Consider the following 23,498-nt stretch of genomic DNA (forward strand, 5'->3'; position numbering starts at 1 on the left):
CAAGTCCTAAAAATCCTTCTTTAACCTGTCTCCTCCCCTTTGTCTACACTGATTGAAGTGGATTTAACAGGTAAAAGCAAGAAGGGATCATAGATTGACCAGGTGAAAGCTGTCATGGAAAGAGTAGGTGTTCTTAATGTTTTGTATACCCAGTGTATAATGTCTTGCACAACATTGGCCTAACAGAATATCAGAGAGGTCAGGACAGTTTAGACAAATAAATGTATTTTTTTTTATTGAATATTGTTTCACTACAACAGGGTTTGACAAAACAACTAAATCATTCATTTTTTCCTGAAGGGCGATCCTTTCACAGAAAGGACTATGGATACTTAGTTGCAGACATACAGTAAGGGTGTGTGTAGAAGCTAAGCCACCAAAGGAGAGAGTTTAACAAAATGCTAAGGTTTTCAGGTTGTTGTTCTGGTTTTATGGCGGTGTACCTGGACACACACTTGCTTTATACAGCATAGAACATCAATGATCTACCAGAGAAATATTCCAACTTGTGAACAAGCCTTTGTTTGCTCGGATACCCAATATTATTAAGTATAAATTATAAGAGTAAAAAAAAGAGAAGCTAGTAACATGTCGTTAGAAATCAAATGTTACAGTATGCACTGTCACTTTGAAATCACACAACAATATCAATTTTATAAGTGTATTCCATTATTACACATTTCTTTCCAACAATCACGTTTTGCTGCCTTGGCCTGATCTGTGGTCCTAGATCAAGACACCTTGCTCTGTGGTTCTAGGCCGACGTGTCCAGCTGATGAGACCGGCTGTGAAGAGAAGTGGAACTGTCAGGTCTCTCCACTGTACCACAGCAGAGCTGTTTCTAGAACATTCTAAAAAGGTTCTAGAGCATACGTAGCGCCCGGGAGCAGCAATGGAAAAGCTCAGCTGGAATGTTGATCCAAAACAACTACTTTACTGAGGTACATAGTGGTCTATCATTCCAAATACATCATGAAGTAGCATTTTGTTTATTACTCCAGAGATTTTAGGTAACACAAATGAGGGTAAGGATTACAAATGTACATGCATAATGTACTATTACCATACATGAAATTAAGAGGTTAATGAAACTGACACGGCCTTCTCAATAAGGTTTACTGAGTGGGGAAGAAATGCAAAAGTACTGTGTGAAAGACATTTGGAAGACAGACTCTACTTTCCATATATATTGAGTAGGTATGGTTTGGAGAATTATTAGTTAGAACTCTAAGACAAAAGATAATTGAAAAAAAATATGAAAAAATAGGCCTCGTCTGGATCCACACATAGTAAGGTATAATAAAGTCATCTTTATTTGAACATGACTTGTGTAGTTGTGTGTTTCAAACCTTGTGAAAATGGTTTAGCTCTTGGCCAATTAACTGAGCAATGTAAAAATCATTAGGCATCAACTTTCTTCAGCTACTGGAAGATGAAATGAGACTATCGCTGGGTAAAAAAAGGGCACAATATTTTTTTTTAAGGGAGTGTGATTTCACAGGTTTGTAATACTGTCACATAAATGTACATTGCTTATAATACTGACTGACATCAACCGCACACAAAGAATACCTTTTCAACAAATACAAAGCATCTCATTGTTCTAAAAATGCTCCATTCCAAAAATATTACTTTAAAACTTCCAATTAGCTAAAATGATGAAATAAAAAGTAACAAAAATGTTGTAACAAGTTCCAGTTTGAAATAATAAATTGAGACAGAACAAACATGGCAATCCCCAAAACTAACAAAGACAGCCGAGTGAATAATAATATTTCAGAATACAGAAAGAAAAGTCTAAATCCCAGTTTGAGAGCTGGCCTAAACACAACCAAACTCCATTTTGTCTGTGTGTGGATTACATCTAGTATTTTCTCAGCTCTGCGCACACATAGACAGGTGAGGACATGTAGAAACTCATCCTGCCCCAAGCAACAGAGCAGACCTGAAACATCCAATGACGTTTCGCGAAGGCCTGAAACAGCCAATGACGTCGCCCGTGCTACATGTCACATGACAGGAAACTAACTGTCACAGATTCAAATATGTCTGTTATAAGGATGGTAGGATAGGGATGGTAGATGACATCATTATAGAGGTAATCCCCTTCAATGATGACTGGTTAATCAACAGACTGTTTGAAAAATGATTTTTAAAGTCTGATGTCAATGATTAAATACCAAATATACTGCTGACCAACAATAAAGTTAGAGGAGAGCCTTATGACATAAAAACTGATCTCTGTGATTCGTGTGGGCAAGTGTTGCTAAGCAAGAAGCTGGGATTGATTGTCAAGGCACGGTTGTAGATCAGGACTTGCATAGGTGTAATGAAGGCATGTGGGGTGTGTTCCTAATATCAGTCTACTCCCCACACTAGCAGACAGCTCTACAGAGGAACTGTTGGCACATTGCACTTCCTGGCAAAAAGAGGAGAAATGGCGTGTCATGTCTAATCTCAGACTAGCGCATGCTGGATTTGGATCTGGGCTCCGAGATGATGTCATATCATGTCATACATACTGGAGACAGAGGGAAGGGAGATGCAGGACATCATCAGTGTTTCTTCTTCTGGATCAACCTCTAGATTCTGGATCAATCCAGAACCTGCTCATTGTGACTTCATAATATCCTGTCATGGACTCACAAAGCTGTATCATTTCATTGATTGGTTCCACACTACAATAATAATAATAATAATAAGTGGACATGAAGTTTTTTCTTTAGTTTAATGCAACTTGTCTTTGGTTCATAGCACAAATAGCTTCACTATCTATTTTTGTAGGGGAAGGAGTGGGATCTAGTCTTCATGGCAGAACATTTTGATATAGGCTGTGTGTTTTCGGTATGTGTGTACTGCGTTAGTAAAGTCATAGTAGGCAAACACAAGACGTTGATTTTAGGTTTCTCTGAAAGCATAATTTTGCTTAGCACACCCAAGGTTCAGATCCAAAAAACCATTCTGGATAAAGTACATGCTTTGAAAACGCAGGTCAGAGGTTGTATAAATAACAGGGGCATGGTGAGATATTCCTTGACGTTCCTTAACTTTTCCCTTTACTCTCCCAACCAGAGTGTCACTGTGGAGTATTATCAGTCCGATTAAAAGATGCTGTCAGCTTTTCTTGAAACCTAGAAAAGGTTTATCCTTTTTTTAAATATTTTTTATTATACCCCCGTTTCCGCAAAAGATTCCTCTGAAAGGGCTTTCGTTATCAGTTATCTGTCTCTCCGGTGTAGGTCGTCTCAGGTATTACCATGGTTACGTTGACTGGTGATGTTATTCTGGTGGATATGGGGCTTTTAACCTCCATCTGACTCTTACCAGTACGGTGCAGATGGCTGTTATGGCTGACAGGTTATGGCAACAGACAGATAAACCAAGTATCACCTTTCCAAACCTCAAACCCTCTTCTCTCGTCCCATTCTGTTTCCTGAGGCACCTACAGGTCTGAGCGGTGGAGGCAGGGATCATGAGGCCACCCTTTTTTGCCTCCCCCATCCATCCATCACACCACAAACTCTGGGACCTCGTCGCTGGTCAGCTCCAGGGAGAAGTACTTGCTGGTCCTCTTGATGGGGAAGCCGTCAAGCTGTTCACCGCGGATCCCGGCGCACTGCTTGGCAAGGTTGCCTTGGTAACCACTGCTGTCGCTCAGCTCCTGGGCACAGCCAAAGGTGTAGCTGTGGGCGGTGTCCTGGCATAGCTCCGCCCATTGGAGGCAGCCCTTCTGGTAGAGACGCACATCGTCCAGGGATTGGCTGTGGCGGTCCGTCGATGTCTGAGGCTTCCTGCACACCGTCGTCTGGGGAACAGAAGGAACACTAAACAATCAGTAAATGTAGTCCATTTTTTTTTACAATGTAAAAACTGCTGTACTTGCCTTTTCTCTTACTATTTCTAGCAAGAGAGCAGATATTTTTTGTGAAGGTTTTACTTGATAATTTAAAGGAATAAGTGATCAAAATTGTTTAATCTTATTTAGTTCAATGCACTGATTGTAAGTCATTCTGGATAGTAGGGTCTGCTAAAATAACTAAAATGTAAAATGTCAGTACTAGGGATGCAAATTTTGGTCAATTTTGATGCAAAGTAACCGACCCTCATTAACCGGTTAACAAACGGTTAAATTTGTTCCAAATAGTTAAAATGACCAACAAAAAATACAAGGAACAGACATGTTTCACTATAGAGCTTACTTGAATCATGCAACAGTAGCAAGCCAATCGTCTCACTGCCAAAAGGCTGGTATTGAACATACAACTACTGTAACGAAGCAGCCAATGTAAAACATTTCCAACATTTGCCAAAATGCAATTCCCAGGTAAACACTGTTCTACACAGCGAACCAGATGCCAGCAGCTCCATATGTGCGAGATGAAAATATCTGTTAGAAATGTAGAATGAGGGAGACTCTAAAGATGCAACAACTAGGATGGTGGTTGTTAATATGACTAGGATGGTGGTTGTTAATATGACTAGGATGGTGGTTGTTAATATGACTAGGATGGTGGATGTTAATATGACTAGGATGGTGGTGGTTAATATGACTAGGATGGTGGATGTTAATATGACTAGGATGGTGGTTGTTAATATGACTAGGATGGTGGTTGTTAATATGACTAGGATGGTGGTCGTTAATATGACTAGGATGGTGGTGGTTAATATGACTAGGATGGTGGTGGTTAATATGACTAGGATGGTGGTGGTTAATATGACTAGGATGGTGGTTGTTAATATGACTAGGATGGTGGTTGTTAATATGACTAGGATGGTGGTGGTTAATATGACTAGGATGGTGGATGTTAATACGACTAGGATGGTGGTGGTTAATATGACTAGGATGGTGGTTGTTAATATGACTAGGATGGTGGATGTTAATATGACTAGGATGGTGGTTGTTAATATGACTAGGATGGTGGTTAATATGACTAGGATGGTGGTTGTTAATACGACTAGGATGGTGGTTGTTAATATGACTAGGATGGTGGTTGTTAATATGACTAGGATGGTGGTCGTTAATATGACTAGGATGGTGGTGGTTAATACGACTAGGATGGTGGTTGTTAATATGACTAGGATGGTGGTTGTTAATATGACTAGGATGGTGGTTGTTAATATGACTAGGATGGTGGTTGTTAATATGACTAGGATGGTGGTCGTTAATATGACTAGGATGGTGGTGGTTAATATGACTAGGATGGTGGTTGTTAATATGACTAGGATGGTGGTTGTTAATATGACTAGGATGGTGGTGGTTAATATGACTAGGATGGTGGATGTTAATACGACTAGGATGGTGGTGGTTAATATGACTAGGATGGTGGTTGTTAATATGACTAGGATGGTGGTTGTTAATATGACTAGGATGGTGGTTGTTAATATGACTAGGATGGTGGTTGTTAATATGACTAGGATGGTGGTCGTTAATATGACTAGGATGGTGGTGGTTAATATGACTAGGATGGTGGTTGTTAATATGACTAGGATGGTGGTTGTTAATATGACTAGGATGGTGGTGGTTAATATGACTAGGATGGTGGATGTTAATACGACTAGGATGGTGGTGGTTAATATGACTAGGATGGTGGTTGTTAATATGACTAGGATGGTGGTTGTTAATATGACTAGGATGGTGGTTAATATGACTAGGATGGTGGTCGTTAATATGACTAGGATGGTGGTTGTTAATATGACTAGGATGGTGGTTGTTAATATGACTAGGATGGTGGTCGTTAATATGACTAGGATGGTGGAACAGCTCTCACTGTCCAACTGGGGATTTTGTTGTGCTCATGTAGCATATTCTGTGCGCGTGTTATAAAGAAGATGCATGACGAACTAACGTAAATACACACGCATCAATTTAATTCCATTACGCAAATTGACCTATAGGCCGATAAGCATGACCGGTCAAATTTATTTTGCCGGCTAACCGGTAAACAGTTAACTGTTAACATCCCTAGTCAGTACCAAAGAGGATAAACTGTCACTGACCTGAGGAAGAGACTCAATGCTCTGGCCTCTCATCTTCACAACGGTCTCAGAGGAACTGGAGGTGGATGAGCTGAAGTCCTTCACTATGAGTCCTACAGTGCAGACAGAGAGGATGACATTCATAAAAACAACAACTAATACAAAGCCATCTGTTGACCACCCAGCCAAGTTCAACTCAACCAGTCTCACTGAGACAGGAGGCTGTTCTAAAACAGAGTGAACGAAGACAGCAAGTCAGTAAGTGGTTGTATGTACCAGAGTATCCGTTGGTCTGGGTAGAGAAGCTAAGACAGTGGTTGTAAGTACCAGAGTATCCATTGGTCTTGGTAGAGAAGCTAAGACAGTGGTTGTATGTACCAGAGTATCCGTTGGTCTGGTCTGGGTAGAGAAGCTAAGACAGTGGTTGTATGTACCAGAGTATCCGTTGGTCTGGTCTGGGTAGAGAAGCTAAGACAGTGGTTGTATGTACCAGAGTATCCGTTGGTCTGGTCTGGGTAGAGAAGCTAAGACAGTGGTTGTATGTACCAGAGTATCCGTTGGTCTGGGTAGATAAGACAGTGGTTGTATGTACCAGAGTATATGTTGATCTGGTCTGTGTAGAAAAGCTAAGACAGTGGTTGTATGTACCAGAGTATCCGTTGGTCTGGTCAGGGTAGAGAAGCTAAGACAGTGGTTGTATGTACCAGAGTATCCATTGGTCTGCTATGGGTAGAGAAGCTAAGACAGTGGTTGTATGTACCAGAGTATCCGTTGGTCTGGTCAGGGTAGAGAAGCTAAGACAGTGGTTGTATGTACCAGAGTATCCGTTGGTCTGGGTAGATAAGACAGTGGTTGTATGTATCAGAGTATATGTTGATCTGGTCTTGGTAGAGAAGCTAAGACAGTGGTTGTATGTACCAGAGTATCCGTTGGTCTGGGTAGATAAGACAGTGGTTGTATGTACCAGAGTATCCGTTGGTCTGGTCAGGGTAGAGAAGCTAAGACAGTGGTTGTATGTACCAGAGTATCCGTTGGTCTGGTCTGGGTAGAGAAGCTAAGACAGTGGTTGTAAGTACCAGAGTATCCATTGGTCTGGTCTGGGTAGAGAAGCTAAGACAGTGGTTGTAAGTACCAGAGTATCCATTGGTCTGGTCTGGGTAGAGAAGCTAAGACAGTGGTTGTATGTACCAGAGTATATGTTGATCTGGGTAGATAAGACAGTGGTTGTATGTATGAGAGTATATGTTGATCTGGTCTTGGTAGAGAAGCTAAGACAGTGGTTGTATGTACCAGAGTATCCGTTGGTCTGGGTAGATTAAGACAGTGTTTGTATGTACCAGAGTATCCATTGGTCTGGGTAGAGAAGCTAAGACAGTGGTTGTATGTACCAGAGTATCCGTTGGTCTGGTCTGGGTAGAGAAGCTAAGACAGTGGTTGTAAGTACCAGAGTATCCATTGGTCTGGGTAGAGAAGCTAAGACAGTGGTTGTATGTACCAGAGTATCCGTTGGACTGGTCAGGGGACATGGTCAGCATGTCCTCAGTGATGTGGATGCACAGGTCCTGGTTCAGGTCCAGGGTCAGCTCATGGAGCTCCTCATAGTCTTTAGGGTCGTCCACTAACATCTCAATCTCTGGAGGGAAAGACAGACATTAATATTAACCTCTGGAAGGACAGACAGCCAGACACTAATATGAATCTCTGGAGGGACAGACAGCCAGACACTAATATGAATCTCTCGAGGGACAGACAGCCAGACACTAATATGAATCTCTGGAGGGACAGACAGACAGACACTAATATGAATCTCTGGAGGGACAGACAGACAGACACTAATATGAATCTCTGGAGGGACAGACAGACAGACACTAATATGAATCTCTGGAGGGACAGACAGACCAACACTAATATGAATCTCTCGAGGGACAGACAGACCAACACTAATATGAATCTCGAGGGACAGACAGACAGATACTAATATGAATATCTGGAGGGACAGACAGCCAGACACTAATATGAATCTCTGCGGGGACAGACAGCCAAACACTAATATGAATCTCTGGAGGGACAGACAGACAGACACTAATATGAATCTCTGGAGGGACAGACAGACAGACACTAATATGAATATCTGGAGGGACAGACAGCCAAACACTGATATGAATCTCTGGAGGGACAGACAGACAGACACTAATATGAATCTCTGGAGGGACAGACAGCCAGACACTAATATGAATCTCTGGAGGGACAGACAGCCAGACACTAATATGAATCTCTGGAGGGACAGAGAGACAGACACTAATATGAATCTCTGGAGGGACAGTCAGACAGACACTAATATGAATCTCTGGGGGGACAGTCAGACAGACAGACAGAAGGCCAGTGATGATCACCAGTGGAGCAGGGGAGAAGGCATCATGACAAAAGAAGTGTGTGTGTACGTGTCCCTTACCGTGTGTGCAATTGATTGCCTTACCATCATCGTCCAGCATCCGCTCCTTGCCCCCGCTCTCGACCCCCGAGGTGTGTGAGCTTCCATGGCTCGTAGTTGAAGAGCTGCAGGTTCTCAGGGCCCGGTGTAGGGCCCCTCCAGGGGCCAGGAAACTGTCTGTCTCCACCCCAGAGGTTCGTGAGCTGCTGTGGCTGGCGGTGGAGTGGCGAGAAAGGCGTTTGAGGTGAGACACGGTGCTGCCAGCGCTGCTGCCGCTGGCCCGGGAACGCTTGTCCAGCACGTCCATATCCAGCTCCAACGCATCGCTGATGTATGACTCACGGTACTGCTTCTTGTCTGGAGAGGAGGGATAAACAGAGGATTAGACACAACAGTACCACAGATAAAGAGCCTCACAGGAGCTGGTCAGATAGAGAATTCACTCCTAAGAAATTATAGATATGCCCTACACATGAAAGCCGACTGAAAAAAGGAATATGTCGCAGCAGGTAGCCTAGCGGTTTAAGAGCGTTGGGCAGGTAACCGAAATGGTAGCTGGTTCAAATTCCAGAGCAGACTAGGTTAAAAATCTGTCTGTGCCCTTGAGCAAGGCACTTAATCCTAATTGCTTCTATAAGTCACTCTGGAAAAGAGCGTGTGCTAAATTACTAAAATGTAAATATCAACATTACAACTGGCTAAGGGAAGGAATGCTGAATTACGCAGAGACACCAAGAGAATACAGGGAGTCAAATTTCTCCAGTATGGCCAGATGGCAGCATGGCCAGGTAGGTGTGTCCAGGTATGTAATGTACCTTCGTTCTCCTCCAGCCTTCGGACTTGTTTGAGAACAGGCTGCAGGTTCATGTAGAGGCGATGGCTGTTGCTGAGTAACTGTAGGAGGTGGCGGGACCGCAGGGGACAACCGGTGTAGTAGATCAGTTTACGGGCCGACGGGAGACCATCCGGCAGGATCTCAAACTTCTTACCCTGAAAACAGACAAGAGAGAGAGGAATAGGAGTTAGAATCCTTGCAGGGTATCTTCATGCCATCTACATGTCATCCAGCTTACGTATGATTGATTGATGTTTAACACTATGATCAGGGAAGATCTTGGTGTCTGAGATCACTAATGGAGCGACGACCCTGTGTGATTCATCAGATACCAGTGTGAGTGTTGCATCTTTTTGAATGTTCAGTTTGTTTGCAGAGGGATATGCATGAGAGGATTCAGACACTTCGCTCGAGAGCCAGATATCCCCACAGGCAAAAACACACAATGGGGGGGGAGCAGAACCGTCTCTTCTTTGAAAATTATTCTGCGGCACTTCTTACAACCAAAACAAGAGCTGAATCTCCAGATTGAGGGACACAAACCAAACTGCAGAAACATTTCAACGTTTTCTTATTTGTTTATTAGGATCCCCATTAGCTTTTGTAGCAGCAGTTACTCTTCCTGGGGTCCACAAAAAACATGACAAGTAACAAAATACTGATAGACTGATACAGTGATAGACAAGGACAGTCACGCAAATTCAAAATACGATAAACAATACAATAATAAAAAATATATAAACAATAAAACTAAAACAAGTCTGTGTGTTAGAGGGCCTGTGTGTGTTAGAGGGCCTGTGTGTGTTAGAGGGCCTGTGTGTGTTAGAGGGCCTGTGTGTGTTAGAGGGCCTGTGTGTGTTAGAGGGCCTGTGTGTGTTAGAGGGCCTGTGTGTGTTAGAGGGCCTGTGTGTGTTAGAGGGCCTGTGTGTGTTAGAGGGCCTGTGTGTGTTAGAGGGCCTGTGTGTGTTAGAGGGCCTGTGTGTGTTAGAGGGCCTGTGTGTGTTAGAGGGCCTGTGTGTGTTAGAGGGCCTGTGTGTGTTAGAGTGTCTGTGTGTGTTAGAGTGTCTGTGTGTGTTAGAGTGTCTGTGTGTGTTAGAGTGTCTGTGTGTGTTAGAGTGTCTGTGTGTGTTAGAGTGTCTGTGTGTGTTAGAGTGTCTGTGTGTTAGAGTGTCTGTGTGTTAGAGTGTCTGTGTGTTAGAGTGTCTGTGTGTTAGAGTGTCTGTGTGTTAGAGTGTCTGTGTGTTAGAGTGTCTGTGTGTTAGAGTGTCTGTGTGTTAGAGTGTCTGTGTGTTAGAGTGTCTGTGTGTTAGAGTGTCTGTGTGTTAGAGTGTCTGTGTTTCTCCTCACAGTCCTCGCCGTTCCATGAGATGTTGTTTAATACGATTTTTAAAAGGTCATTTTGCTGTTTGAGTAATTGGAGTTTGAAGGGAATTTCATGTGATCATGGCTCTGTATAATACAGTGCTGTGGATTCACTTTTGACATTATGATCAGAATGTTATTTGATTATGCAGACAAATCTGGAATTTTCATCAAAGTAATATTTATCATAAAAACTAAGAGAAGCAGTTCATCTCTTTTCAACACTCAACCAGGAAGACTGGTATGCATGTTGTTGTTAGTTCTGTATGTGCAGACCAGAGCCTAAACTAGTACCGTTGATTTGTGTCAAAAAACACAGAACATCTTTTTTATAAACAGACAAAGCCCTCCCCATCTTCACAACAGCTTTGTCAATATGACTTGACCATAATTGACCATCCAATGTTATACCTAGGAGATTAGCTTCCTCAACTTGCTCAATGGTCACACACTTCACACACACAACTCCAGTTGAGGTTTAGTTCTTTGAGAATGTATTTGGTTCAAAACAATGTTATTAGTTTTAGATGTATTGAAGACCACTTTATTATTAAGCTCGGGGAGCGTCTAAGCTATATGGAATTGTTTTAAGAAGGTCATACCAAGGATCATTTGGCTATTTGATTTTGAATCTTAAGACCCCTTGACGTATCAAAAAAAATAAAAAAATGAAAAATGGTATTTGGCCTTACTGCTATTAGCCTATACAAAAGCATTGCATAACAGATTCACTACATAGAACAACTGTCACGTATACTTCCCCTCCCCTCCGGCGCCCGAGGTCGTCAAGCTGCTCATTATTACACACACCTGTCACCATTGTTAAGCGCATCATCAGACCTAAATCACCTGCCTGATTTACCTTCCCTATACATGTCACTCCCTTTGGTTCTTTCCCTAGGCGTTGTTTCTGTTCCTTTGTTTCATGTCTGTACACTACTAGTGTTTCTTGTTTTGTTCCTTGTGTATTTATTATTAAGTCACTCCCTGAACTTGCTTCCCGACTTCCAGCGTAGACGTTATGTAACGGATGTGAAATGGCTAGCTAGTTAGCGGGTGCGCGCTAGTAGCATTTCAATCAGTTACGTCACTTGCTCTGAGACTTAAGTAGTGTTGCCCCTTGCTTTGCAAGAGCCGTGGCCTTTGTGGAGCGATGGGTAACGACCGTGCTTCGTGGGCAACCGTTGTTGATGTGTGCAGAGGGTCCCTGGTTCGCGCCCGTGTCGGGGCGAGGGGACGGTTTAAAGTTATACTGTTACATTGATGCTGTTGACCCGGATCACTGGTTGCTGCGGAAAAGGAGGAGGTTGAAAGGGGGGTGAGTGTAACGGATGTGAAATGGCTAGCTAGTTAGCGGGTGCGCGCTAGTAGCATTTCAATCAGTTACGTCACTTGCTCTGAGACTTAAGTAGTGTTGCCCCTTGCTTTGCAAGGGCCGCGGCTTTTGTGGAGCGATGGGTAACGACCGTGCTTCGTGGGCAACCGTTGTTGATGTGTGCAGAGGGTCCCTGGTTCGCGCCCGTGTCGGGGCGAGGGGACGGTTTAAAGTTATACTGTTACAGTTACAACAACAAATAGTCGCCCCCAAATGAAAAGTGCATGTCCTATATCTGAGAGATATAAGAAAGATCAGAAAACATGCATTTGACCCCTTATTTTGAGCACTTTCAACTGATATCAGGGGACCTTCAGACGAGTCGTGAGGCCTGTGGGTGTCCTAGAGAAAAACAACCGCATTTTGTGTTCGTGAGAGTCTCACCTTTACACAGAGGGGTCATATTACAGAATATAACCCCTCCATCTTGTTCGTGAGAGTCTCATCTTTACACAGAGGGGTCATATTACAGAATATAACCCCTCCATCTTGTTCGTGAGAGTCTCACCTTTACACAGAGGGGTCATATTACAGAATATAACCCCTCCATCTTGTTCGTGAGAGTCTCATCTTTACACAGAGGGGTCATATTACAGAATATAACCCCTCCATCTTGTTCGTGAGAGTCTCATCTTTCCATAGAGGGGTCATAATAGTTTGTTGGCCAAACTGTTCAACACCACAGCTGATTTTGTGAGAACATCGATTTGCGGGATGTCTCATGGTCTAACAAACACAGCTCTAGCTCTGTCACAGCAGATGCGGATGTGTGACATAAAACAGATCTCTAGCGTAAACTGACATGTTGATTTTTGTATAATTTTTGATGTTGTTGTACTATTCACCTGCTTGATAGTGTGTTTGGTGTTAACAGATGTTTGTTTTCTGTTTGACCTGAACATTGACTAGTTGGCAACTAGCTGTCCTCCCAAGAGGTAGTTTCTATCCATGACTAGCGCCAGTAATATGACTCAGGCTGGCAGTCCGACGGACTGGGTTTGGCAAATGCCAGGAGAACACTATCTGCCCGAATACTTAGTGCCAACTGTAAAGTTTGGTGGAGGAGGAATAATGGTCTGGGGGTGATTTTCATGGTTCGGGCTAGGCCCCTTAGTTCCCATGAAGGAAAATCTTTACACTACAGCATACAATTACACTCTAGACGATTCCTTTATTCTTGTGGCAACAGTTCGGGGAAGGCCATTTCCTGTTTCAGCATGACAATGCCCCCGTGCACAAAGAGAAATTTGCACAAAATGGCTTTATTACAGACAGAAATAGTCCTCAGTTTCATCAGCTGTCCGGGTGGCTGGTCTCAGACGATACTGCAGGTGAATATTCCAGATGAGGAGGTCCTGGACTGGCAAGGTTACACGTGGTCTGTGGTTGTGAGGCTGGTTGGATGTAGTGCCAAATTCTCTAAAACGACATTGGAGGCAGCTTATGGTAGAGAAATGAACACCGGAAAATGCTCCCCTTCGATGGCCAATGGCACGCTGGAGAAATGTGCTCTTCACAGATTAATTTAGGTTTCAACTGTTCTGTGCAGATGGCAGATAGCGTGTATGGCATTGTGTGGGCGAGCGCTTTGCGGATGTCAATGTTGTGAACAGAGTGCCCCATGGTGGCGGTGGGGTTATGGTATGGGCAGGCAACGAAAACAATTTAATTTTAGCGATGGCCATTTGAATGCATAGAGATACCATGACGAGATCCTGAGGCCCATTGTCATGCCATTCACCCGCTGCCATCACCTCCTGTTTCAGCATGATGATGCACGGCCCCTTGTTGCAAGGATCGGTACACAATTCCTGGCAGCTCAAAATGTTCCAGTTCTTCCATGGTCTGCATACTCACCAGACATGTCACCCATTGAGCATGTTTGGGATGCCCTGGATCGGTGTACGACAGCGTGTTCCAGTTGCTGCATGAGGCAAAGGGTGGTCAAGCCAGATACTGACTGGTTTTCTGATCCACGCCCCTATCTATTGTGCGTGTGTAACGGATGTGAAATGGCTAGCTAGTTAGCGGGTGCGCGCTAGTAGCATTTCAATCAGTTACGTCACTTGCTCTGAGACATTAAGTAGGGTTGCCCCTTGCTTTGCAAGGGCCGCGGCCTTTGTGGAGCGATGGGTAACGATGCTTCCTGGGTGACTGTTGTCGATGTGTGCAGAGGGTCCCTGGTTCGCGCCCGTGTCGGGGCGAGGGGACGACGTAAAGTTATACTGTTACATTGATGCTGTTGACCCGGATCACTGGTTGCTGCGGAAAAGGAGGAGGTTGAAAGGGGGGTGAGTGTAACGGATGTGAAATGGCTAGCTAGTTAGCGGGTACGCGCTAGTAGCATTTCAATCAGTTACGCCACTTGCTCTGAGACTTAAGTAGTGTTGCCCCTTGCTCTGCAAGGGTCGCGGATTTTGTGGAGCGATGGGTAACGATGCTTCGTGGTTAACCGTTGTTGATGTGTGCAGAGGGTCCCTGGTTCGCGCCCGTGTCGGGGCGAGGGGACGGTTTAAAGTTAATCTGTTACACGTGGGAATACTTTGGAACAGATTTCCAAAATTGAAATCGATTTGAGATGATTTTCTGCAGTTTTAACAATATTTTCTGTCCAACAATAAAAAATAAAAAAAACTTGTGGGCCCAAATAAAATCACCTGCGGGCCCCTGCCTTTTGGTAGTGAAGTGACTGTAGCAGCTATGGGTAAGACCCAACAGAGAAGAGGAGCTCTGTGACACTATTTCCACAACTATAGTCTGTGTAGGAGCTGAACTTTCACTAACCACTGCCATAAGTCAAGACTGGCTTCAAGTTTCGAAGACGTCACCGCTGGGATCATGAGAGAAAAAACAGAACTGCCAGAGAGAGACTCCCCTAGGCCCTCAAAGTGCCTAATGACATCCGACTTTGACATTTCCTTGCCACGATCCTAACAAGTATCGCGATACTGGCATAGTCTCAGCCTTACCTCTTAGTATATACCATCTCCATGGCTCTACTCACCACAAATACCAGTTTGCCCACATTGGTCCAGGGGAAATCATACAGGAGCTGTTTCACTGTCCCCACATTCTGAGAGAAACAGAAACATGATATAAATCATCACAGAAACCAGACATATTAATAACACATAACCTAGACACATTTATCCATCACACCCATCCTTACTACTGTACCTGAAATATTTGGATCCCACGCAAGGTCAGTCCTAAAGTCATGGAACCCTCCACATCCTTTTTGTCCTGGGGAAGAGATAGACGTTTATTGGTAAGTTAATTATGTGTGTGTGTGTGTGTGTGTGTGTGTGTGTGTGTGTGTGTGTGTCCAGGTTGACCTCTGACCTTATAGAGTCTGTAGTAGTGGACTGTAACATCATCCAGTTGGGCACACTCCTTGATGTATTTGAGATGAGCCTCTGAGGCGGTGAGGGAAAACAGGTCTTTGTGCATGTTGGGGATGTGTCTCAGGATGTAATCCCGGCCTCGCTTGGCCTTCACCTGGAAGAGACAGAGACATATAGGCTGGTTTCAGTGCGGTGACAAATGAATTCTCTCTCACAAGCATCTCAGTAGTGAACTCCATCTGCTGGTTCTGATGTCAGCTCACTGGCAGAAGGAAGGAAGGAAGGCTTGCCAGTTGGGTTAATGGAGGTTGATGAAACCCCCGCCCAGGGGAAGACAGATGCCTCATATACTGATATTACATTAAGTATACAAAACATTAAGAACCCCTGAACTTTCCATGACACAGCTTTCACCTGGATTCACCTAGTCAGCCTATGATCCCTTATTGATGTCACCTGTTAAATCCACTGCATTCAGTGTAGATGAATGGGAGGAGACGGGTTAAAGAAGGATTTTTAAGCCTCGAGACAATTGAGTCATGGATTGTGTATGTGTGCCATTCAGAGGGTGAATGGGCAAGACAAAAGATTTAAGTGCCCTTTGAACAGGGTATGGTAGTAGGTGCCAGGCGCACCGGTTTGTATCAAGAAGTGCAACACCACCCACAGGACATTCAGCCAACTTCACACACCTGTGGGAAGCATTGGAGTCAACATGGGCCAGCATCCCTGTGGAACGCTTTCGACACATTGTAGAGTCCATGTCCCGACGAATTGAGGCTGTTCTGAGGGCAAGGGGTGCAACTCAATATTAGGAAGGTGTTCTTAACGTTTGGGATACTCAGTGTGTAGTGCACTACTTTTGTCCAGAGCCCTATGGGCCATGGTCAGAATAGTGCACTATATAGGGGATAGGGTGCTATTTGGGAGGGACCCACAATTCCACTGGACTCAGTCAGTTTCAGGTCTGGATTTGGGGCGTTTCTCCAGAACCCAGTCACTCACTCAGAACCAGTTAGAGAACACCCTGAGAGGATGTATTTATGTACCATTCCTGAATGTACAACCATTTCCTGACCCTGTGGCTTCAAAGTGGATATGGGACCAATGGGAAGGCAACAGAATAATCACAGGAAGTGGTTGGTAATTAGAGGGGTGGGGCACCGTCGTGTCCGGGAGGGGGGCATGTCAAATAGGAGAGGCAGCAAGTTTAGCCAGCTCGCATCCAGATCATTTCTCTAAAGAGTCAAGCGTGCTGTGTGCCAGAGACCAAAATAAAACTAGCGTCCTAGATCCAGCTATCTCAGCACGCTCCAATGAGGTAGCGTCCTCAAATTGTTGGAGCTCAGTGATTAAGGAAACTGGCTACAAACCTACATTCAGGCTGTGTACTAGACTACACTTAGCCGGTCCAAATTTTCTCCTTATCACTTTTTCCTTGGTTCTAACCCTTCTACGTTTTCATATCTGTAGCAATATGGTGGAAATTTTAGCACTACACTGACTATACCCATTTTCAGGTCTGCAAACAATGAAGGGTTACGGGGGCTAAGAGGAATGGAGAGGAAGGCCATAATACTGCCTGGGCAACTCCAATCAATCACATTTATAAAACCCTTTTTATATGAGCCGTTGTTATAAAGTGCTTTACAGATACCCAACGTAAAACAAAAAAAGAGCAAGCAATTTGGTACTGGTTAGGTCAGAAGGATAGATCTACTTACCCATGGAGGGAAGTAGGCCTCAGGTTCAAAGTACTTCCCAAAGTGCTTGTTGCGTTTGAAGTTGCCCAAGTCGGCCTGGAGGGCGAAGGCTGCCAACAGGAAGTAGGCCTCCTCTCTCTGCATACACTGCGATAGCAACACCTGTTTCCTCAGGTGCCAGTAGTAGTAGTACCGGGCTGAGCGGTCACTGGAAGTGAAGAGAGAAGAAGACATGATACAAACACATCCCGCTAGGCTAGATCACCATTCTCAGGTTCCTGTAGTAGAGTAGGAGAAGACGTTACCCTGGGGGACTCAACGTTACCCGGGTGGAGAAGACGTTACCCTGGGGGACTCAACGTTACCCGGGGGGGGGGGGGACCGGGGGGGGGGGGAGACGTTACCCGGGGGGGGGGAGACGTTACCCGGGGGGGGGGGGGGGACGTTACCCGGGGGGGGGGGGGGAGACGTTACCCGGGGGGGGGGGAGACGTTACCCGGGGGGGGGGGAGACGTTACCCGGGGGGGGGGGAGACGTTACCCGGGGGGAGGGGAGACGTTACCCGGGGGGAGGGGAGACGTTACCCGGGGGGAGGGGAGACGTTACCCGGGGGGAGGAGACGTTACCCGGGGGGAGGAGACGTTACCCGGGGGGAGGAGACGTTACCCGGGGGGAGGAGACGTTACCCGGGGGGAGGAGACGTTACCTTCGTAACGTACTTAATCCTTTTCAACCCCATTGGGACATTATGCCACAATGAGCTCCCTGACTTTTCTATCCTCGTCCTCAGAAACACATCATCATATTAGATCTAATCAAGCAGCTTTAGTATCGATCAATCCAAACCACTTATTCAGAATGATATCACACTTGGCTTTGATTGTTAAACTTAAGTATGTGTAAGAGGAGATTACTCATAGAATTGCATACAGAATCAAATAGTAATTTATTGGATCTCTGTGGGATTTACTTGCCTTATTAATCTCCCATTCTCAACGTAATATTGAGCCCTGAAGTGGATGATCATAGGAGGCCCAAATTGATCGATGCCCTGAAAACAACAAGATACAAATGAAAAACATTGGTTTTGTTATTTTCTAGCAAATCAAACCATCAAGACAGTGTATTCATTCTACAAATATAAATTCAAAAACTTCCATCATGACAGTGAAAACAACAGCAGTTGCTCACATATTTGAATTTAAGATTGACTGTCTTTTGGGGGGTAATCTTGAAACCCTGATAGGCCGCTTGCTGTTGAAACGATAGTTAAATAAATGATTCAGTCGGAGCCATAGAGTCATACAGTTGAAGTCGGAAGTTTACTTACACTTTAGCCAAATACATTTAAACTCAGTTTCACAATTCCTGACATTTAATCCTAGTAAAAAGTCCCTGTCTTAGGTCAGTTAGGATCACCACTTTATTTTAAGAATGTGAAATGTCAGAATAATTGTAGAGAGAATGATTTATTTCAGCTTTTATTTCTTTCATCACATTCCCAGTGGGTCAGAAGTTTACATACACTCAATTAGTATTTGGTAGCATTGCCTTTAAATTCTTTAACTTGGGTCAAACATTTCAGGTAGCCTTCCACAAGCTTCCCACAATAAATTGTGTGAATTTTGAACCATTCCTCTTGACAGAGCTGGTGTAACTGAGTCAGGTTTGTAGTCCTTGCTCGCACAGGCTTTTTCAGTTCTGCCCACACATTTTGCAGCAGTAGAGATCATGGGATTGAGGTGTGATGGCTATTCCAATACCTTGACTTTGTTGTCCTTAAGCCATTTTGCAACAACTTTGGAAGTATGCTTGGGGCCATTGTTCATTTGGAAGAGGCATTTGCAACCAAGCTTTAACCTGGCTGATGTCTTGAGATGTTGCTTCGACATATCCACAATTTCCCTTCCTCATGATGCCATCTATTTTGTGGAGTCCACCAGTCCCTCCTGCAGCAAAGCACCCCCACAACATGCTGCCACCCATGTGCTTCACGGTTGGGATGGTGTTCTTCGGCTTGCAAACCTCCCCCTTTTTCCTCCAAACATAACGATGGTCATTATGGACAAACAGTTCTATTTCTGTTTCATCAGACCAGCGGACATTTCTCCAAAAAGTACGATCTTTGCCCCCATGTGCAGTTGCAAACCGTAGTCAGGCTTTTTTTATGGCGGTTTTGGAGCAGTGGCTTCTTCCTTGCTGAGCTGCCTTTCAGGTTGTCGATATAGGACTCGTTTTTACCGTGGAAATAGATACTTTGTACCCGTTTCCTCCAGCATCTTCATAAGGTCCTTTGCTGTTGTTCTGGGATTGATTTACACTTTTCGCACCAAAGTATGTTCATCTCCTTCCTTCCTGAGCGGTATGACGGCTGTGTGGTCCCATGGTGTTAATACTTGCGTACTATTGTTACTATTGCGTTTGGAAATTGCTCCCAAGGATGAACCAGACTTGTGGAGGTCTACCATTTTTATCTGATGTCTTGGCTGATTTCTTTTGATTTTCCCATGATGTCAAGCAAAGAGGCACTGAGTTTGAAGGTAGGCCTTGCAATACCTCCACAGGTACACATCCAATTGGCTCAAATTGTCAATTGGCCTATCAGAAGCTTCTAAAGCCATGACAATTTTCCTGGAATTTTCCAAGCCGTTTAAAGGCACAGTCAACTTAGTGTATGTAAACTTCTGAACCACTGGAATTGCGATACAGTGATTTATCAGTGAAATAATCTGGGTAAACAATTGTTGGAAAAATGACTTGTGTCATGCACAAAGTAGATGTCCTAACCGACTTGCCAAAACTATAGTTTGTGGAAGAAATTTGTGGAGTGATTGAAAAACAAGTTTTAATAGCTCCAACGTAAGTGCATGTAAACTTCCGATTGTAATACCCATAAAACCTAGCGGTCAAACAGGGAAATGGTTCCAATCGATCAGGAAAACTGAAAATGTTTTAAAAGTTCTGAGAACGGAAGCGAACATTTAGTCTGTTCTGGGAACGTTAATTTTTAGGTTGCAGGGATCTGAGAATGTTTTACTATGGTTTCCTGAATGCTTTAACGTTCTGAGAACATTATTTATTTGGAGGTTTTTGAATAACTTCCTTAAAGCTTTCACTGAATGTTTCAATATGACTTTTAATAACACTGCCAGCTTAGTTTGGGTTAACTGTTTCAAACTCCAAGCACAGATAGGACACATGGAAATGTATTTGCTTAGGTATTAAATCATGCAAACAATTTGTTTTATTGTGGCACAGCATCAGTGAGATTCAAACCTATAATATTCTGTTCTCTATTCGTGGAATTAATCCACTGCACCACCAGGATGGAGCTAGCATGCCATGTTATTTTTTAACTCATACAAAGCTGTTCATTTTTGTCTATTCGAACAGACCCCTTTTCAAAGGAAACACTCATTAAGATCAGGTATAGCCAATTAGTCGGCACAAACAACACACTAAACAAGATAGAGGATAGAGAGAGTTTTCTTATTGTTCTGAGAACATGACTTTAAATAGAACCATGAGGAAACGTTATGCTGAATTACTGAAATGTCTAAATAAGGTTGTTTAACTATTTGAGAACATTCCCAATGTCAAACCAGCTGTAGAACATTCATAGAATATTACCAAAATTGAAATGTAACCATTTGAACTTTTGTGAAACATTCTGTTGGAAGTAATGAAATACCAACTAATTAAAGTCATTTTTTTGGTCAAATTCCTTACATTTGCTGAGCAAAGCCAAGCAACTATCCTGCACCTTTACCAGAAAGTTGTGGGAGGTTGTATGCAAAATAACCATAGGACAACCACACCAAGCTCTAAGAAACATATGGTTCTCAGAACGTTATGTGCTTGCTGGGTACTATTTGGTTGTGCAGACTGACTCACCTTGCTGGCCTCTCTCTTCCACTCCTTGGGACAGTACTTAGACAGCTTCTGACCTAACTCCATGTAGATGTGCTCATTGTCTGGAGGGACACACACAAAGGGTTAACTTAAGTCACTTTATGATGACAGAGTTGTCTCTGGGTCGGTGATATGCATGGAATGAGTCACCCATTGACTCCCGTGTAGCAGACAGACATAGGTAGTTGACAGACAAAGGCAGTGACAACAAGCAGCTGCAAAGGAAAACAAATAGCAGCAGGGCCAGTCAGCCAGTGCTGTTTTGAAAATGGATTCATCTCATCTGATCACATGTCCTGCAGGACAGGTCTATTGACCAGGAACCAGTGGGGCTGATTTAGGGACATTCCTGAGCTGCTTGTCAGAACAGCGCAAAATCACAAGGCAAACAGTGACTAACCACCCACACTCTAACCCCTAGCCCAAACCCAGTTCTATAACTACCACCCACCCCCAGTTCAGCACCACCCCTCTGCTCTACCCCCCAGCTCCACCCCCCTCGCACTGACCAATCACTCTACCCACATACTTCTGTCACCCCACCCAACCCTCAATCTAGCGCAACTAGGCAGCAGACTAGTCAGCTAGTCCCCCTCTCTCCCTCTCCCTCCCTCAGTGACACAGACAGAGATCCTATGCCATTCAAATCAAAATTCCAATTAGAATCTGGCTCAAAATTGTATCATTAAGTTTTATAACCAATTGCTTTATATGGCAGCACAGTATGGGGTCCACTCTCTAATAGTGAATTTACCAAATGGGACAAACATCCAATGGAAATACTGCATGCAGAGTTTTGCAAGACTATTGTAAGTGCAAAGAAAACCTCCAATAACGCATGTTGAGCAGAATTGGGCCAAAACCCCCTCCTACTTACTAAACAACCTAAAAACAAGTGACCCCGAAACATTTCATCACACAGCCTTACAATGTCAAGAGACGAAACAAGAGTAGAGTCCCTTCAGTGAACTGAGGCTCTGTTCACTAACGCAAACCAACCCCATAGAGCCTCAGGACAGCACTCAGAAAATCTGGCCATGCCAATAAAGTCTACTGAATCGAATTAAGTGAGTACTATATGACAATAACACTATTTGACGAGTTAAATAAGCTTATAATTTGACACGTCAAATAACAGTTCTATTACAGAATGTTGTGTGTTCTGAATTTGCACGTGCCAAACGCCACCACTACTATCAATAGTACTGTCAAAGCAGTATAAAAAAAGTCAGAAAACTAGCAAACACCGGCCACGAACGATGCGTTTACAATACCGTGTTGGTAATTAAGCATTATTTGTTCAATCGAAACTTCTGGGGTAGCTAGCTAGCTTTAGCTTGGTACCTAGCTAGCACCAATACAAACAGCCTGAAAACAATGACCAGTAGAAACTGCAGTCATTGTCATTATTCTTAGCAATGATCCTTGTAAGTATCCTTGTAAGTCCTCAGAGTTATCAGACTTCCACGCAGTATTGTTTTCCCTTGGGAATAGTGTTCAATACACATAGGTTGACAATAAATGTGGCTCAATTCACAGTTGTTTCAGAGTCCCGCAATAAGAGCTACGGCACTAATGTTCTCTGGGTGTCAAGGAGTAGATTGATACCCCATGTCATTGATCCACAATCCATAGGTAACGCTGTACAGTGAAATAAATATGGCCCACAATGCAATTCTAAAGTATAACACATCCAGTGGGATTTCAACAGATTTGTCAAATTAACAAAATAGTATTTTGTTGATTTTATGTAACATTCCAAACTTGTTTACCATGATCTATTCAATTATGGCATAATCATAATATTTGTATTAATTTGCATCACTGTCAAAGACGTACTTTTATTTAAGGCTAACCGCAAAGTCCACTATTGTGGCTAATCCTTATTGTGGTTAGCGTCACATAGATGGGTCCGACCAGCATTAATCAAATAAGAACTGTCTTATAAATTAGGGTTATTTTAGATGACACCTAGCTATATAGTTAGCTAGCTAACTATAGCTACTGAAACAGATTGTCGTTTTGCTATGTTTTTGGGGAAGGACATTGTATCCATGAGCTAGCTAGCTTTTTTTCTTAATGGCCAGCACTGTAGGTGTGTGAGACAACTTTACCAGCATCATAGCCTACGTGTCGATGAATCGTTGTGACACATGAAATATGAGTGATAGTGTAATCAATGTGTAATAACTACGTAAATAATTAATACACGTGTTAAATTATGTGACGTGCAGTCATTCAGGTCCTGATTGGTCAAATTGTGTTATTTGACGTGCATCTTTTTTTGACACGCAAAGACCCAAACGGTGTTCATAGAAATCCTGGTTGAGAATGAAACGACTGGACAAATGAACAACAAAACAGCACAGCAACTAAGTGAAAGAAATAGGTTTTGATTATATTTTACTGGTAATGGGGACATACGTAAATGCCAACCAAAATAACTTTTTGGTCAGTGTGGTGTGTGTGTAACCTTAAATTAACTAGACAAGTGAGTTAAGAACAAATTCTTATTTACAATGACGGCCGAGCCCGAACGACGCTGGGCCAATTGTGCGCC

At 43.5% G+C, this 23,498-nt stretch overlaps 1 protein-coding gene across 1 annotated transcript in view; it reads right to left on the reverse strand.

Moving 5' to 3' along the window:
* Window positions 1-207: 207 nt before the first annotated feature.
* LOC129813190 (FERM domain-containing protein 6-like) overlaps window positions 208-23,498 on the reverse strand; it is a 52,288-nt gene continuing 28,997 nt past the window's right edge. The window contains exons 4-14 of the mRNA XM_055865457.1: window positions 20,921-21,000; window positions 18,001-18,077; window positions 17,048-17,234; window positions 15,322-15,477; window positions 15,157-15,222; window positions 14,984-15,052; window positions 9,223-9,397; window positions 8,453-8,764; window positions 7,472-7,609; window positions 5,998-6,089; window positions 208-3,805 (exon numbers count right to left, since the gene is read on the reverse strand). Coding sequence (XP_055721432.1) covers window positions 3,509-3,805; window positions 5,998-6,089; window positions 7,472-7,609; window positions 8,453-8,764; window positions 9,223-9,397; window positions 14,984-15,052; window positions 15,157-15,222; window positions 15,322-15,477; window positions 17,048-17,234; window positions 18,001-18,077; window positions 20,921-21,000 — 1,649 coding nt within the window. The 3' untranslated portion in view covers window positions 208-3,508. The remainder of the gene's footprint in view (window positions 3,806-5,997; window positions 6,090-7,471; window positions 7,610-8,452; window positions 8,765-9,222; window positions 9,398-14,983; window positions 15,053-15,156; window positions 15,223-15,321; window positions 15,478-17,047; window positions 17,235-18,000; window positions 18,078-20,920; window positions 21,001-23,498) is intronic.

This window comes from Salvelinus fontinalis, chromosome 16 (genome assembly GCF_029448725.1).
Source record: "Salvelinus fontinalis isolate EN_2023a chromosome 16, ASM2944872v1, whole genome shotgun sequence".
Taxonomy (NCBI): Eukaryota; Metazoa; Chordata; class Actinopteri; order Salmoniformes; family Salmonidae; genus Salvelinus; species Salvelinus fontinalis.